At 42.7% G+C, this 18,533-nt stretch overlaps 1 protein-coding gene across 2 annotated transcripts in view; it reads left to right on the plus strand.

Annotated features, from left to right (window-relative positions):
* KCNIP1 (potassium voltage-gated channel interacting protein 1) overlaps nucleotides 1-18,533 on the plus strand; it is a 168,569-nt gene that overhangs the window by 134,233 nt on the left and 15,803 nt on the right. For both annotated transcript variants that reach the window (XM_059483980.1, XM_059483979.1), the window contains one exon: nucleotides 17,081-17,205. In XM_059483980.1, coding sequence (XP_059339963.1) covers nucleotides 17,104-17,205 — 102 coding nt within the window. In that variant the 5' untranslated portion in view covers nucleotides 17,081-17,103. The remainder of the gene's footprint in view (nucleotides 1-17,080; nucleotides 17,206-18,533) is intronic.

The following is an 18,533-nucleotide window of genomic DNA, read 5'->3' on the forward strand; positions in this document are numbered from 1 at the left end:
ATATCATGCAATACAGATTTCAGTAAGTCAGAGATCTTTAAAGGTGACATTAAGTTGTTTTCTTTGATGTGCTGGTGGCAGCAATGGAAAAGGCAAAGTAGATGATTACATTGCAGTGCAAGTATTTATCAGAACTTGATACTCACTAGAAATGATCACTACTTTTACTTATTAAAAATAAAAACCTTATTAAACACCTAGAAATTCCAGCTGTGTTCTCATAGTTGTGCGTAATAATACTAAAATAGGACACTGCAATTGGCTATGTATATTTCTTTTAAAACTGTTCTCTTCTGAAGATGGAACAGGCTTACTTAAACCATGTTCCTTTGTTCTGTTTAAATAAAAAATATTAATAATGAAAAACCCCCCATACAGAGAAAAAAACTGGCTGGAAAAGCCTGTTCCTGTGAGTACTTTTGGGCAAGTCCTTGCTGTCTTTGCAGCCTCTTGAGACTAGTCATTTTTGTTCAGCTCCTGACCCAGGATCATGTGCAGATCTCCAGCTGTACCTGTGTGCTTTGCTCTCTTGTCAGACTTGCAGCCCTTTGCATCTGTCTTTATTGAAATTCATCAGTAGGAATCTTCAGGCTTTTTCTCAATTCTTCCCAGCTGTCAAGTCAGTTTCCATCTGACTCACAGCCCTTTCATAGACCCTTCTTTTCCCCAGCTGCCAGGAGTGAATGATATGTGACACAGGGCCAAAAAGGATTACTGGAATGGAGATGCATTCTGTTTCTCTCCTCTGCACAAGGATGCATTCTGGCAAATGTTCTCCAGCAGTTCTGGCCATTCAGTGACCATGCATCATTGGTTGTTTCAGTTTGTTTCAGTACTTCCCAAGAAGTGAAGTAAAAGGTGAAAAAAATTACATAGTCCTGTATCCCTCCCTCTCTTTTAGCTGTTTCTCCCCTACAGGATAAAATAGAAGGGCCAGTCTTTGGTCTCCCAGTTCCCTAAAGGTAGGGAAAACACAGTGATCACCAGTCCTGCAAAGCTAGGAACAAAAACGGGATGAGAATATCATGGGACACATTCCACACAGCCTTGTATTTAGGATTGTCTTACGGAGGTTCTGGTTGAGGAACTGTTGCCTTCTTGCTCTTGGTGCAGTGTCAGCTCCCCACAGGCAGCCCAGGGCAGGAACAGCTACCTCAGCCCCCTTGCTTTGGGTCGATTACAGTGAGATGCTAATGCTCTGTAAGGAATTTGGAAGTAGGGGGTGTCATCTGACTGACTTCTTTGGCAATGCCCTTCCCCGCACTTCCCCAGGTCATGTTCTTTAATTGCTGGTATGGGAGTGATCATTACTTGAAGTAGAGAAGTGCCTTCCTTGAAATTCTGGAGCAAATGGCCACGAGAAGAAAGAGATGTATTTTTAGTGGGATGGGCAGAGTGCTGAGGGGAAGATAAAAAGTGCACTAGTGTGTGAAGTAGAATTGGTTATTGTGCTTTATGCATCAGTGTTTGAAGGACTGGAGTTAAGTTAACTTAGAAGTTTGTTAATGGTTTGAAAAGTGCAAACCTTTGTAATAGTGATGCAACAGCTAGATAACTATCTTGATTAGGTATTTTATTAAGCACAACTTAAAATGGGCCTTTCTTAAAGTAACATGGTAGATGTGCAAAAAGAATATACCAATATACCACAGCAAAATTTCTAACATATCCCACACCATATTCCATGATTATTGTGCTTCTGGTAATTTTCCATGTATATAAAAATGCAACAGTAAGTGAGTTTTGTACCTTGATATGCTTCTTCCCTTGCATCTTGTCTCTATCCCTTCAGACTTCCTCCCTATATGCATCGCTTTATCTGCTGGGGAGAAGGTTGCAAGAAGCACTTAATATTCTGTAGACTATTTTAAAATAAAAATAATTGAACTGTATAAAGTTTGATGGAAATCCTCAGCTTTATTTTTTACAATAATTTTTATTTGGCTTCAGTTTTTTCCCAAGATAAAATGCACTGATGATAAACTGATCTAACATATTTCTGAAGAGGAGGAGCTTATGCTTTACCCATTTTCTAGAGCTGCAGGAGAGACTGTGGACTGTAACTGCTGCCTAAAATCCACCTTGCACGCTCTCGGGCTGGGGGTGGCCGTGCATGTCAGGAGTGCAGCTCCCTGAGCCAGGATGTGCTGCCCTCATCCATGGGGATGCGCATCCCATCCAGCTGCAGCAGGGCTAGAGGCATCAGGCAGCTAGAGGGGAGAAGGGTGCAAGCTTTACTACCTGCAAGGCAGGGCTTGGTTTTAAGGAAAAGCTAATATGATTCAAGAAAAATACACGCTCAACATTTTCTGAACTGAATGCCAGCATCATTGAAGCTGAGTTTGTCCTTGTAGAGCTTGTAGCTGTCAAAGTTATTCTTCATTTATAACCATGGAAGTGTTTGCTGTGGAGGGTAGAGATCCCCCAATGCTCTTGAATCAGCTGTCGGGCTGCTTGATAGATTTTGGAGTGTCTGTGATCGATTGTTACAGACCAAACTCTCTGTACCTGATGAGTACCTTTCTGTTCTCTTACTGTTTATTGTCTCTTCCCTTACAAGACTTTCCTCTGATGTACTTTGGAAAGGAGGAGCTGTTGGATGATGAGGGATTCAGGCAGAATTGTACATCAGTTCCATGAAGGTTACTTTGTTTAGAAGAAAGTAGGTAACAAAGGTAATAAAAAACCAACCCAACCTCCTGAAGACTGAAAGAGAATTCTGAAGTATAATCTGAAGGGATTTCATTTTCACAGGAAGATTATTTCTTTTTCTTTCAAATAGTGGGAAATACAGCCAATATCTAATAGAAAATGCACACGGTAAGGATAATACCTTGCTAAAGAAATTGGCATCCCTGCCTGCTTCGCTCAGCCAGGCAAGATGGATGTCCCCCGTGTGCTGTCCCCGTGTGCAGTCTGGAATACACAAGTCCTGAACGTCTCCCTGAGTTCTGTCTTTTGTCTCTTCAGTCCTGCCATTGTGTTACAAGTGCATTTCTAGGTGTTTCTGTAATTATTTTCCTGAGTGAAGCTGTGCAAGCTGGCCTCAACATGTAACCACAAGGTTGGGTGTGGTTAAAGAGCTGACCCTTTCCTTGTGTATGGTGGCTATCAAAAGTTGCTAAAATAGGAATGTAATAATCTCATACTCAGGAGGAAATTATCAGACATCTTTGTTGTCTGTCAAGAGATAAAATGTTAGCAAATGTGGAAAAGAAAATATTCCTTCCGTATATACTCTTAAATGTAGCCATGAGAGGAAAACTTGTCTCTTCATATGAGAATTTAGCAGAAAGAACAGAAAATATTTTGTGGCTTACCAAAAAAATCTTTCTTTTTCTTCTTGCTTCTTCCCCCTTCTTTTTCTTATTTCTGAAGTGATACTATGAGGCTCTTTAAATGAGTTTTATTACAGTTAATTCCCCCTCTCCTCAGGCAAGCTGCAGCTTTATGTACCAAATTTTTATTATACCCAGAAGCTTTCTGCCTGCTAATAAATAATGGTGGTAAATTTTATATGAAATAGATGTGGTTTCTTATTGCAGCAGAAAGGAAAATAAGTGTGGAGTTTTTCCCGCTTGACACACATGTTTAAATCATAGAAGGTAAATAGTGTGAAAACAGCATTCACTTTAAAGAGATATGGCCAGGTTAAAAAATAGTTTTTTTAGAACATTAAAGATAACTTAGATCATCATTACACAAAAGGTGTTTGAAATCTTGCAGACAGATGTGTTTTGTAATTTTTCATTTGTCCTGTGAGGAGCAGTCAGCTGAGGTTTCTGCTCCCACTGCTGCAGTGAGCTCCTGTGAGCAGTGCCAGCCTCAGTGTCCTGAGAGCAGGTGAAGCAAGGGCAGGAGATTCTCCTCTCCCTGCAGGAGGAGGGAGGGAAGAAGAGGGGGCACTGAGGGGAAGGAACGAGAGGTGTGTGACCTGAATCTGACTGTGTGAACTTTGGAAAAGGCCATCAGGGTTTTGAAGACACATCCTTCCACCAAGCCCAGGGCAGTGTCTGAGGTGGCTTCACTCTGGTGAAATCTTAAAAATTGCTCATCTTTTACACTGATTTGCCAAAGCATCATGGACACACTGTTACTAGTAAGTCTTAAAATGAGAGTTGCGCTCCAGCTTCCCCTGTTGATGCTGAACACATTCTCACGGACATGAAGCATCACTCATCTAGATACAGACCTGCCTGTGCTTTCATGGTTGTCTCCGCGTTTTCAGAAACATTCAAGAACCACAAGAAAGCTATTTGAAAGTGTCACGTTTTGAAATCTGGAATAATTTCACTTGGCTTGATAAATTTATGGTTCTAGGGGGAGAGATTTCTTTTGACTGAAGAGGATCCTCAAGAATTTCAGGATAAGGCTGCTTTTCTTGAAGGAATTGAGTTAGACATGCTTATAATTGGAAAGGGATAGCTATATAAATAGTTGATATAAATGGAATATAATTAACATTACTTTTAGCCCTCTTCTGCAATTCTTAAACCCACACATGGGAACCTTGAATTGAGGATGCATATCCAAATGTATCTTAATTAAGTCCTAATTAATCTTAGTGTATCTTAATTAAGTCCTAAATTAATTCTTTCTCTCTTAGAAGGAAGTTTCACACAGCTGAAAGAGTAAAACATTTAATTTGTCTATTTTATGTGTACCACCCTTCCTGACAGCAATGCTGGCAGTCCCTGGCTCCCTGCTGCAGCCGTGTGCCCATGGGTGGCAGTGGCAGTGGCAGTGGCAGTGGCAGTGGTGGGTCTGTCACCACGCCTGGTGTGAGGGGCTGCTGGAGCTGAGTGCACCTGAGAGCACTGGGGTTTGTTATAGACGAGTAATGCGATGGTTGGCTCTCGCAATTAAGGGATGAATATTATGCGTATGCTAAGAAGTTTTATTGCTGGATAGTTATGTTATTGTGCTTTGTTGTTTGGATGTCCTCTGTTCTCTCCATAGTCCCCTTTCCCCGTGTACAGTTGCCAAGGAACGGCCATGGTGGTCAGGACATGTGGAGGGAGGGCAGGTGGGTACCTGTGCCCCTTGCATGGGGCATTTGGGGGACAGCAGGTGGGTACCTGTGCCCCTTGCTTGGGGCATTTGGGGGAGGGCAGGTGGGTACCTGAGCCCCTTGCATGGGGCATTTGGGGTACCTGTGCCCCTTGCATGGGGCATTTGGGGGAGGGCAGGCATGGCAACACCTGCCCTCCAATGAAGTTGCAAGGAAGCAGTCTCCCCCAATGGATGGCAGAGAAGAGTTAATTGGCAGACTTTGGGAGGGGTTAGGGTTACCTGGCACAACACCATAGGTATAAAAGGCAGAGCATGCATTTTGTGGGTGAGCACATGGTGGTTTAGTTCCATGCTCCCAGCGCTGTAATTTTTCCTTATTTGGTCCTTTGTTTTATTTTGTTAAAGTTTAATAAACCTTTGAAATTTTAAAAGTGAGCATCATTTCTCACAGGTTTAGGCACAAAAGGTCCTGTAGTGAAGGTGAAGCTGCCAGACCTGTCCTAGGGCCGGAGGGGCAGGAGTGCCCTGTGCCCACACCTCAGGACTGGAGTGAGGGCTTGAGGGCTCCCAGGTGCCAGGGCAGGACCTGGCACAGAGACTCACAGAGACTGCCTTTGTGTGTCTGCATGTACAGTGCTCTAGCTCTCCATTGTCCTGTTATTCTGGGACTAGGCCAAAATTTAATTAAATTTTATGTCGATGAATAAAAGGAATATTGACATTGCAAGATGAAATCTGAAGCATTCTGAAAAGGAAATTTTTCTTCTTTATTCTTCACATGCACCATTTAAAATATTTCTAGCTAAGTATTTCTTGCTCCCTAAAATAATTAGGACTGTGCACCTGCAGCTGGTCAGGCTTCCCTAGGTTGATCCTAGACCAGAAGTTCCTATCACGGGTTGTGGGTCTTGGTTGCGTTTTCTCTTTGGTGGTCCCCATGCAGATATCAGAGCGCAGAGCAAAAGAGAAAGAGCCAAAGGGCTCTTCTGTGCAAGGTTCAGCTCTGAGATGAGCTTATCCGTGATGGCACATTCATCTCAACCTGTTCCTTGTGCCTATTGCTCTTTGGCAGATTTCCTTCGTGTGATGGTTTTGGTTCGCCAATTTAAGATTTCCCCAATTTTAAAATTTCTCAGTCAATGCACTAAGGAGTGTGGTGGGCTTCAGTGTTGGCCAATCACCAAGGCACTCACTTTCTGCTGTGAGACAGGATTAGAAGAAAGGCAAAGCAGGCATAAAACTTTAAGAGGGTAAAAAGAAAAGTTTATTAATAGTGACTAAAAGAAAAAAAGTAGTGAGAATCAAAACAAACTCTTCAGAACACTTGTCCTCCCCCCACAACCTTTTCCACTGTTAAGAAACCAACCTAAAATTTCCAGTCAGTTTACTACCTCTAAAATAGTCTTTCTTCAGTTCACTTACGGAGAGAAGTACTTCTTGTTAAGGCTATGGAGACTTCTCCACAAAGAGAAAAAAAACAGTTCTCTCATGGCTCTCAATTTCGTCAGGACTAGCAGCTGCCTGGGGAACCTTGCCATCGTGAAATACTTCCCATAGCCACAAACCTTCCCACAGCCTGTCAATGGGCCAAGTTGACTTATGGGGTATTGTTTTAAAGATGAGCTGTTCAAATACAAAAGTTCTCTTTATCTATCTCTAAAATAATCTTCATCCCTGGGAACAGAAATCTTCTTCTCCTGGGGGCATGGGAGAAGGCACCCTTCTCTCTTTCTCGGTTCAAACTGCTTAGGGGATCACAGCTACTTTAACCTCAGCTTACTTTAACATGGAGGTCTTTGCTCCATATCAGTTCGAACACTTTCATCTCCCCATAGTTTCATGCGTTATAGAGGGGAGAATAAAATCTTTTCTCCATAGCTTACAAGAGGATTTCAGCCTGAAGATCAAGGCATCTTCTCCTTCCTCCCATCTGAGACTTAACTTCTTCCTCACTAACCTTGATGTTTTCATGTTGTTTCTTTACCTGCTTGCATCTTGTTCCTTTCTCTCATTCGAGTGAGAACTGAAGCACTGAACATCACGCCTGGGGCACACCAGCCGCCGGTATCTCGTGGTGGGAGCTGCGGCTGGGCTGTGTCAGGATCGATCTCATGGTTGATCTTTGGTTTTCTGTGTTCACTTCCAGCCGCAGGGCCACACGTCATGGGCTGCAGGATGCAGGGCTGCCTTTGTCTCAGCTGCACTGGGGAAGGGCTCTGACGCTAAGATCTTCAGAGTCACGGCCAGCTCTGCTCCGGCCAGGGCTCAGCAGCCTCCCCCCATTCCTGCCCAGCAGCTGCTGGGGCCCAGCCTGGCCAGAACAGGGCTGATGGGGGGCGGCGGATGGCTTCGGGAGGGGGAAGGGGCACAGCCCGCAGCGAGACGGGGGCCAGTGCTGGGGCCTGTTACCTCTTTGCCGACCAGAAAAGAGAGTTCCTGGCTTTTTTTGTCTTTAACATGCGTCTTTCACAGAGGCATGTCCAGGTTCTCATTGGTTCAACAGACTGTCAATTACACAAAAAGCTTTGCATCACTTCCCTGAATTTCCTCCCATTCCAAACCATGACACTCCTATGGATTGCATTAGAGCTGCTACTTGACTTCCTTAAAACAGAATGAAACAATTAGAATTATGAAACCTAATATAGTCAAATGTTTTCGTGGCTTCTTTAAAATCAACTGACTTGTAAGAGCGATCAACGCACATGTGTGCAACATCTGCTCTAATGACTCTTTTCCAAATCTTGCTCGTATTGCCAGCCATTTCCCAGTACTCATGGGCACTCTGTCTCCTCGTTCTGGTTTAACATCTGTGCTGCTAAATGAAAGTAATCAGAGTCAGCATGAAAATTTAATAAGCTGCATTCTGGCACTGGTCATGTTCCTAATTGTGTATTTGTTTTCTGCCCACAGAAGTCCTCAAACATTGTCAGCCAGAACACCTCCAGTGTTTACAAGCACTGGTGTTTATTAGTCTCAAATTACTCTCTGTTGGTGGTATTTCGAAAACAGACCAGATCTCTGAATTTGCCAATGCTTTTAGGGGACTGATCAAAGCCGGACCCCAGCCTGGGAAGATCTAAACCTCATGGCCTTCCTTTCCTAGTTAGAAAATTACTGAGTTTTGGAAGCAGAAAGATCCTTAGACAGAATAGTAGAATCTAAATCTTCTAATCCAGAGAATGGTAAAGTTTTAAATCACTAAATACTTTGGCTTCACAGCAACTCACCAAGTGTGTAGTTGGTTGCATTTGCATCCTATTAAGTGTCTTACAGTGGTTGTCCCTATAGGCCTTCCAGGAGAAGCAGAATAAGGATAGAGAAAAGTGGAAGGAAGTTTTGTGCTTGTCCCAAATAACCTTCTGCCACAGGAACAAAGTTGCAAGGTTCCCAGCACCACTAACCGGGCCAAGTTTAGGAAATTGTTAAGCTACCGTCTGTTTCCTGAAGGTCTTCTGTCTTGTCTGCTGGGCTTTCAGCTCCCTGCCTGTTTGCTTTGCTGCCTGGCTGGAGCAGCCAGCTGGTGGTTTGGCTCTTGCACAGGAGTTCACGGAGGTCTCAGTTTCACCCCTGCTCTGATGCTGCCAGTGAAACACCTCAGACCATGTGCCCCTCATTCGCTTTCTCCCCCTCCAGTGGGATGGAGAAGAGAATTGGAGACAGAAAGGTAAAGATAATGGGTTGAGATAAGAACAGTTCCCTAGAAATAGCAATGAAATAAGAAAACAAACAGTAACAACAGCAATGCTGATAGCAGAGTGTACAGGACAGGTGAACGATTCGTTCCCTTCTGACCACTCACTCCCTTCCTAAGGGAATAACCCCAGGGGTGAAGGATGGGGAAGCAGCTGACTGAACAAGCTAGGTATGGCCCTCGGGAAAGAGAAAAGGAATTCCTTGTAAGAAACTGTTGGAAATCTTGAAATAACTTGCTGCTTTCACACTGGAATTTTACTAATGCCTAAGAATATAGTGTATTGGATGAGGTTTTCTATTTTTTTTAATTGCCATCGGGAACTGACATTTATTTGGATGAAAAGTTTCAGCAAGAAAATGCTCTCACCCTGGGCAGTGGTGTGTTTGTGTATGTATCAGTACCTGAGTTATTCTGCATTCAAAATAATCTGTGGGAGGAGAATCTGAGTACAGGTACCAAAAGCAGCTTTATCTGAGTCAGGAAGAAGTATGTAGTCTGTACTTAAAGGAACATCGGCTGTAGTGGGGTTCAGGCACTGTCCTTTTGTCTTAATGTCCTGAAGCCTCCCTTCTGGTTCTGCTTCTTGGCAGCCAAAAATTGGGACATAAATGTTTTTATGAAGACATCCAGGCACTATTGGTTGCCCGAGCTCAGGATCCATTGAAATGCCCGAAGTGAGGGTGCTGCCCATACAAGCACATCTCCAGAGCAGTCTGTGCCCGGCGGTGGCCCTGAGCTGTCCCCAGCCCGCCGGGCGTGCACCATGTGTCAGCAGAGAGCTTGCTCACAGCACCACACACATCTAAGGACATTTTCTCTTACTGAAACATCTGGATCTGTATTGGAATGATACTTCTTTTGCAGTTTCTTCTGTGCAAGTAGAGCTTAATTGGTACTTGTGTTCTGCTTAATTATGCTTCACATTTTAGAGCAATCTGTTCAACTTGAACAGTTCTGTGAAGTGGGAAAGTGATCTTCTGGGAAGTACTAGCTCATTTGGATGGGATATGCAGAGTGCTCATTTATGGTGGTGTTTCTGTCCTCAATTCTGACTGGACCAAACCAATTTGTTCTTTTTCTAGTCTTTACACAGGTGAACTGCCATAATGCAGTGGTCCACCTGTTATAAGAGGAAAATTTCTTCCACATTCACACTGCCACTGTTGCTTTATATTTCTGTGGCAAGTTCTGTTTCATACACTGCAGTTTCTGAAAGGGAGTTGTCTTGGTTTGGAAAGACAGGTGTCTGCTAAGGAAGGCAGAAGCCTCCCCTGAAATGGAGAATGTAAACCCCCTCCCTCTGAATTTCTATAAATTTTAAATTAAGGGTCTCTCAGGCAAAAATATGGGAACAGGAAATAACAGTTCTTTATTAGGGAAGAAAATGAAAAGATAAAATAAACAATGCAGTAAACCAAAACAACGCTGACAGAATCAGAACACAGGCTGACACCCTGTTGGTCAGGGTGTTGGTAGCGGTCCAGTTGGAATTGTGGCTGCAGTCCTGGTGTGGTTCTGTTGTAGCAAGGATCCTGTAGAGAGATGCAGTCTTCCTCTGAAGATCCAGTGGAGGAGGCAGCTGCTGTTCCTCTGGGAAATCCAGTAGAGAATCCTGTAGTTCTTATCAGCCATGCAGTGACATTCAATGGCCTATTATCAGCAGATGCTCCCCTCAGAGGAAGAATTGGGTGTGGAGGAGATAAAGGAAACTGCCCCTTTAACAGAAGACAACTGCCATACAGATGGCAAATAGAATACATCTTGCCCTGCAATCTGGGACAGGAATGTATGCTAACACACACACACACACACACACACAAATTTCCTTAATAAATGTGAGCAAACCCACATGTTTACAGCTTGGGAAAATAAATATTTCTGTTTTAAAAACCCTAACCGAATCTTATTTAAAAAACAACAACCACAAATTCCAAACAAACTGATCATAAATTGACATTTAAGGTCAAAGTAGAAAAAATAGCTAATTGTTTTTTAAAGATTCTTAGCGTGAAATTGGTGTTGTGCAGAATTCCAGTGTAGGTTATGAGTATGGATGTATTACAGCTCTGCTCATTTGCTGAATAATTCCCCAGTGAAGAAGTAAAATTTTAAGTCACTGGGTAACTCGAGAGAGAGAAAGCTGCAAAGAGCTGCTGTGCTGTCAGTAGACTTTGACAAACGGACCACAAACATGGTGCAGGGGGGAGATGGCTTCTGGATCTATCATAGTCACGTGAACATTTGCAAGGAATAAAATTTGAAAGAGTGCTCTGGCTGTCCCCACGTGGGACAGGCTGCTCCTGCAGGATGCTCCTGCACCTCCCCAGATCTGCAAGCTCAGGGTCCCTTGGCGAGGGCACAGGCCAGGCCTTCAGTGGAAAGGGAATGCACACACACTTAGAGGCACAAGTTCTCTGTCTCCAGGTGAAAAGTCCCAATACAAACTAAAATCTCAGGGGAGGCTACAGCTTTGTGATCCGCTGCAATTGTGCCCTTAAACACTGTACATGATTGAGAGTGCACTTACAAGGAATTTATGTGGTTTAATTTGTGTTTGTGCCAAACTGAGTACCTGTTCACCTTCTCTGTGCCAAACCCTGTATCTGTTCACCTTTCTCTGAATGTTTTTATATGTTCTCTTGTCAAGTCTGCAGCCAATGCCAAGTGTGTGTAATCCTGCCTGCTCAAAAAAGGTACCTCTAAGGGGGGGCAAAACCCTTAGGTTTTACATTGTAGTTAAAACCTGCATGAATGTAAATACAAAGGTCTGTTTTCCCCATGATAGCTCAGGGATAAAAGGTACTTGAATTAGGCACTGAACTAATTAATATTTTTGATTGCTTGATTTCACTCTATTATATATATTCATTGATTATTGTTCTTCCAAAACCTGTTTCCTAGCTCAAAGCTAGAGCAAACCAGTCTAAATGGAAATTGGTACAGTCATAAATCAAGGACTTGAAGTGTCTGATTTGCTTTATAATGACAAAAAAAAATCAACAACAATAATTCACAGAGATAATAAGTTCATTTGTAATGCATTTTCTGGCCTCATCAGAGTTGTTTTTTTTTTTTATAAATTACCTATTCCATAAAAGGAAAAAAAATTAGTTTTACTTGCCAAATTCATAATTCAGAAGTCTCTGACGACTATTTAATGAAGTGTGCTCTGAAGAGTTTCTGATAGTTCTGCAAAAAAAGCATCATGTTTGATGCATCATGGTTTTTCTTTTCCCTTGCTGCTTTGGAATCTTAATCCTGCCTTGGTTCCAGCTCAACCTGCATTTCCCACCTGGGGAAAACCAGTTTAAGGCCAGTGGCTCCTGCCTGCATATCCTTTGTGTGCACTGCAAGGACATGTTGCATCTCCTCCTCTGGGAATGGTCACAACAAAAACAGTTCTAATGACAGGTGAACTTCATACAGTGTCTGCAAAACGTCTGAATCCAAATTTGACATTGTATATTTCATGTTCAAGCCATGGTACCTGATCTTAGCTGTGTGCCAAAAAAACATTTGGGAGGTACCTCAAAATTCTGGTGCCCCCTTTTTTGGAGAATAATGTTGATTTTGCATCCCTGTGTACAGCTGCGAAACTAATTAAAAGAGAGGCAGAGGACAGTATTTATACGTTGTGAACAGATCATTGTAAGGATTAGGCAAGAAATTTGAAAAATCTATTTTTTACTAATTATATTTGTTATTATTAGCTATTTTTATCTTAGAATTTTATACACTGGTGGGTTTTCAGTTATCTTCTCTCGGCAAGTGATGATGTTGCAGGTTCACACAGGCAGAACCAGCCTGCTAAGCTTGGCTGTTTGTGAAATTATTTTATGTTGCTGGTTTAGTGGTGAAAATCACAGAATATTCTGGCCCATCAAGGGCCATCAAATCTAACTCAAAATAGACCTGAAGGAGTCAAAAAGTCTTATCAGAAAAAAGGGATTGGATATGGAGACAACACTCTCTTTTTGGTTTATTGCCTGGAGAGAGTCCCTTTTGGAAACTGATCTCTCCAGCCAGGCAGTATAATGTTAATAATTATTTCAAATAATAATAATGGGTGTTCAACTTTAATTGCGTTTACCATTTGATACATCAGCAGGTACCTCTGTTCCATTTTTCACTGCTGTTTGCCATGAGCAGATTTTCCTTGCCAGTTTTCGGGATCTCAGCTGGGTGTGAGCTCCTGTCTGTGCGGGCTGTGCCAGGCTCGGGGTCCCAGGGACCCCCCAAAGCTCTCACCAGCTCCTGCCCCAGTGAGCACCTCTACACTCAGGCCTGCAGTTATTTTTCCTCATGAAATTTCCAAATATTTGCAATTGATCTCCCACGGAGAAGACCTGTTTTCTGCACGACCTGCCCAAGAGCACATTCTGTCTGGAGATGAATTTCAAGTATATCGTGGGTAAACTAGAGTTAATTTTTTCTTCAGGTCCTTGCTCCTAAAATATAGCTGCTTTTTTTTTTTTTTAATAAAAGTAAGATGCTGTCTAATAATTCTTGCACATAATTTAATCCCCTTCAGCTGTATTTGTAAAATTACCCATTTCATCTAACGCCTGTCAGTTTTACAATTAACGCTGGGCACATTAACTGCACTTTATGCCTTGACTGTTTTCCTTAACAAAAAGTGAATTTATTATAAGCAACTTGTTTTCAAAGTCCTCCCATGAACCATGGAGACTGGTGTTCTGCATTTTCACCTCGCAGCCTTCAGATGCAGGGGACAGCATCATTTATATCTTTAATAAAGTCATCGTTTAAACTGTTTTAGGCTCTGGGTTGTCCTTGGCCAGCCCAGCAGCGTATGAGACGTCGCTGTTGCTCATTTGGCAGGGCGTGGGCAGGAAATGCTGCGGGGTTGCAGCTGAGGAGGATGCCAGGGGCAGTTTGGGGCTCGTTTGCCCCGAGCGCGGGCGCAGCGCCCCAGCCCTGGGCACGCTCCGGGGGTCCCGGGGCAGCTGCGGGCACCAGCAGGGATGGGCAGGCTCAGGATGGCAGCTCCCAGAGCCAGGCAGCAGCTGGGGAACAGCACACCGTTGTTTTATGGAGCACAGATTGGCCTTGGGTTGGTGGAAGGTGTCCCGGCCTGTGGCAGGGGGTTGGAGCTAGGTGATCTCCAAGGTCCCTTCCAATGCAAACCGTTGTCTGAAATGCAGGGCCATTTGCAGGCACTTTGAGTGTGGAACTTCCCAAATTAAAGATAACAAAAGGTAAAATTGGAACAAATATGAAAGGATGAATAAAGCAAGCATCATTAAGTAACTTCTAAAGTGTATTCTGTTTAAACACTGATTTTCCTTAAGGAAAATTCACTCTGTGCTCTTGAGCAGGGAACAGTGAAATGAAAAAAGTCTTTCTCATTAGCAACAATCTAAAATATGCATGTACCTGCAAGTGTGTCAAGATTATTTTTCTTTGTAAAGTGAAGTCACTGTCTGGTTTCCGTTATGAAAGGAAATGTGCATATCCTATGGGCTAAGCAAATACAGATGCTATTTTGCACAAAAAATACAAACCTAAGTGATTATTTTAACCTGGGCCTACAGTGGAGTAAGATTATTGCAGGTGATTCTACCTGATGCAGACCTCATACCCTGCTATAAAAGCAGCCACAAAAGTATGGGTAGAAATAAATCCGAACTCAAGAAATACCACATTCCACTCTTCCATTTTAAAACACATTGTAAGGAAAACACCAAGTGAACACCTAGCTCTGTACCAGCTAAACAATCCTCAGCCTAGGACAAAACTCACTGCAGCCATCTGGTGTGGAAGGGATTCATCCTGGGATGATTTCAACAAGTGTTGGAAATAAAACCAGAAAAATAATAAATTACCATTTATCAGTACCTGTAAGCAGAAGAAGCCTTCTGCATTAGTTACTGCTTCCCCCTAATTACTGAACACAGAAAACCCAAAAAAAAGAAAAAAAAAAAAAAAACAAAAAAAGCAGCTTTGCTAAGGTTCAAGCTCTCACTGAGCAGCTGGATGGTGCCCAGCCCCTGAGTGTGTGTCTCCACCAGCAGCACAGGGATGTCCTGCCACCTTGGAAGGGATAAGGATGCTGTAAGAACCAGGCAGGTACAGGTGTCACTGAGCTGGGGAGGTGACCACACTCGCCCTCACTGTGTGTGCAGTTGGTCCCAAGGTCTGTTCATGCATCGATGAATTGAAGAAAATTAACTTTAAAACAGCAGCAAGGTTGTTTCCTACGCTTGAATCTCTCAGGAGAAAACTGTAAACAAGGCAAAACTGAGGAAGAATGTGGTATTAGATAAAATATCTTAACACCATTCCTATAAGAAGTTTAAATTTGCATATGTTTATGTATATACATTTCTGCTTGCACTCACCATCCTCAGTGAACTTCAGTTTAATAAAACTGTAGTTGTAATAAATGCAAGAGCTCATATTTCATAGTGACACCTCTGAAGAGCTGGAGGGACTGAGCCAGGATGATAATGAAAATGCAAATAAAAGGAAATACAATGCCCGTGATAAAAATGAGGGCAGAGGAGGAAGTGCCAATCTCCTGGTTTGCCACTGAAGTTCCTGTGGTAAATGTATAGGTGGAAGAAACAGGTTGAAAAGAACTGACTTGAGAGCGAGCACTGAAAGGAAACAAATAACAAAAAATCCCAAATCTTTGTAGAGGGTGAGGACTATTGAGATGGATTTTTCTCTCCTTTTTTCAACCACTCATTTCTCGTCCCTCATGTTAAAGAGTTTCTTCCCCACAATTTTCTCTCTTTACAGCTTCTGCATTCCTTCGTTTTGTGTCATTAATTCTCTTGCAAAGAAAATGGCTTTCCCCGCTTATTTCAGATTACTTTTTCCCATCCTTTTACATTTCCTTTCTTCTGACAGGAGTTGTAATTTCTAGACTCTTCATTTTCCCTCTGTGTGGGCAAGGTGTGTACTTCAGGCTTCTTTTGGCCCCTTTCCAGCCCTGAGTCCCTTTTCCTTTATCCTGAACAGCTGATACTCTGCTCCTGTTCCTTGCTCTTACAGCCTCTCACCTCCTGCCCTGCTGTGCAAGGGACCTTCAGAACAGGATTTAGGAATACATTTTATCTGTTCAAGCCTACAGATGCTGACTGTGATGTTGCAGATATGGTGGATTAAGAGGATGGCTGAAGTCACCAATATTTTGAACCAGTTTCTTAATACTGACAAAATGAACCAGTGTTAATTAAACATTAGCATTTACTGACATGTGCCCCCCTTAACCGTGGTCAATTTAATATGTGTATATGTATGTGTGTGTGTATCTCTGCAAAATTAATTAGCTTATGAAATACACCTTTGGGCTGGTCTGTTCTGTTCTTTCACTAAGCTAGTCTGCTCTGAATTTATGCCTTTTCTCTATTCAGAGTAACTCTGTTTCCTTGCAAATTTCCATTTAAATTGTTGGCTTGCAACAGAAATGACTATATTATGCTTGAGCCAAATAACCTAAAATGTTTTTGCAAGATATGAATTGTGCAGTTTTTGACAATAAGGGCAGTGTTTGCTTTTATGCCAAGCAACTTCTGAGTGTGGATTGGATTTTCAGGTCAGCTGAAGGCTGGATCTGGTCTTTGAAGTTTAGAGAATCTCAAACTGATAGACACTAAATATCTATGTATTTGGGTATTGCATGCATGGGAGATGGGCTTGGCAGGGGAAAACCTGCATCAAAAATGAAGTGAGGTTATGGTAAATCAGGGTGTGATAGCATCTTTCTTCCTTGTAGAAGAACACTCTCTTGAATAAAATGCATAGAAGTGTTTTTCATTTTTATCTCTTTCTCCAAAAAGTCCTTCAAAATCCAGGCTGAATTAATTCCAGATTCTGCATCTGTGGACAAAATTTGAATTTCTCCTAGGACTAAAGTGATCTTCAATGTCTCTAGAGCAAGCTTTTTGGTTAGCACACAGAGGAGATTCCCTTGGTGTTTAACCCCAGTGTAAGGTTGTTGTCTGATATCCCTGAGCATGTCTGCTCTCCCTGGTATATTTGCACAGCTAGAAAGCTGAAGCCAGTACTTCAGAAGTGCCATTCCTCCACGCTGTCTCAATATTTAGTATGAAGTGCCTGTGGCTGCTTTTGGAGCAGTGTCTGCTGCCGTCCTGCTGCTCTCAGCACCATTTTGGCTCTGTGAATGGGCAGCTAATTGGCAGCCCAGGAAGAAACATGAGCTATTGCCTTCCTCCTGTGGCTTTTATTTTGCTTTCAAGAGGTTAAAAACAGTTACACAGATCAGTTCTGTTGGTGGTTTCTTTTTGATCTGTTGCTCTTGAAATCCAGTCTGTTCTATCCATCATGTTAAAAGAGCAAGGGTAACAACCAAAATAAATATTTTCCTGTCTTCTCTTACAGATAAAATTGAAGATGAATTAGAAATGACGACAGTGTGCCATAGACCCGAGGGACTGGAACAGCTTGAAGCACAAACCAATTTCACTAAAAGAGAACTTCAGGTTCTTTACAGAGGATTTAAAAATGTAAGAACAGTACTGCAATGAACAGAGTCTAATATGTATGTCCTCACCAGCCTCAACTGCTCAGCTTGATTATGTATTATTCCCCTGCTAAGCATTAGTAGTTTTGTATAAGATCTCCCTTACCACAGAAAATGAGCACAATCTGCCTCTCCATCTAATATTTATGACACTGCAATCTGCCTAAAACTAGGTTTGGATGAATATTCAGCACATAATGGTCTCATTAAACTTGTTCCCCAAATGTCAGCAAGCACACTTCAATTTCCTCAGCTGTGCCAGTACTTGAAGATAACCTGAAAATGTTTTTTATGGCTACTTATTTAAACCTTGTTTTCATCTCTTCATGTTCAAATATAAGTGGTACCGTTCACTTGTGATTATGTGCCCAGGATGGACATTTCATCCCTTCTTTAGCTGCAGAAATCTTGCTCTTGTAGAAGAGCACTTTAGGACTTTAAGGTCCTGCATAAGCAGGGAATAAGGCTGGAGTGGCAGGAGCTAAAGAGAAACCAGAAGCTGGGCGTGTGTTAAGACTGAGGAGAGCAGAGAGAGGCTGCAGATATCTGGGCAAGCGGGCAGTGGTGCCCGCTGTGTGCCTGGGTGTGCAGAGCTGCTCCGTGCCCAGGTGCGATCCCCGTTCCAGCCAGGCTCCCTGGGAGCCCAGAGCCTGCAGCCCCCAACCTCAGCCTGGCTCTGCTGCTGCCTCTCAGGGCTCCTCACAGTCAGGAGAGATGGATGGGGAGTGTGGAGGCTACATGGAGCAGATGCTTTATGCACCTTGAAGAATGAGTACTCATTACATGTTTGCCTGAGGGTCAGGATTTAGTCACCCAGGTGGTTTGTGCCAGCTGATGTTTTAATGATGATTAACAGGTCAGAATCAAACTGGCAAAATAAACACAGAATGGTTTTTATATTCTCTTGCAGGACAGCTCCAGCATTTAGAAACCATTACAGCAAAAAGCTGTAGTTTCTCAGTCAAGTCTATTGGGTAAAAACTTGTCAAAAGAAAGCTGGGCTACCTTAAATACAGGCAGTTCTGAGGAACCTGTGGGACTTTGACAAGGGCCTTTATTATTTACAGATTTTTGAAATTTGACCAATTCACATTTCCAGTGTTTATTTGACTTTTCCAAGGAGTCTGTTGGTTTCACCCTTTATTTCTCTGCTCACCTAAGTGGGCCAAAGCACAGCTCAGCTTTCTGTATTTTTTTTAGTGTGTGTGGCATATTTCTGCAGGTTTGCTGCACACAGGAGGTCATTGCATGTGTGAAGTTGCCTAACTGAACACTGATACCTCTTTATGCTTTTGCCAGCCAGCAGGAAAT

The sequence above is a fragment of the Ammospiza nelsoni genome, chromosome 16 (assembly GCF_027579445.1).
Source record: "Ammospiza nelsoni isolate bAmmNel1 chromosome 16, bAmmNel1.pri, whole genome shotgun sequence".
NCBI lineage: Eukaryota > Metazoa > Chordata > Aves > Passeriformes > Passerellidae > Ammospiza > Ammospiza nelsoni.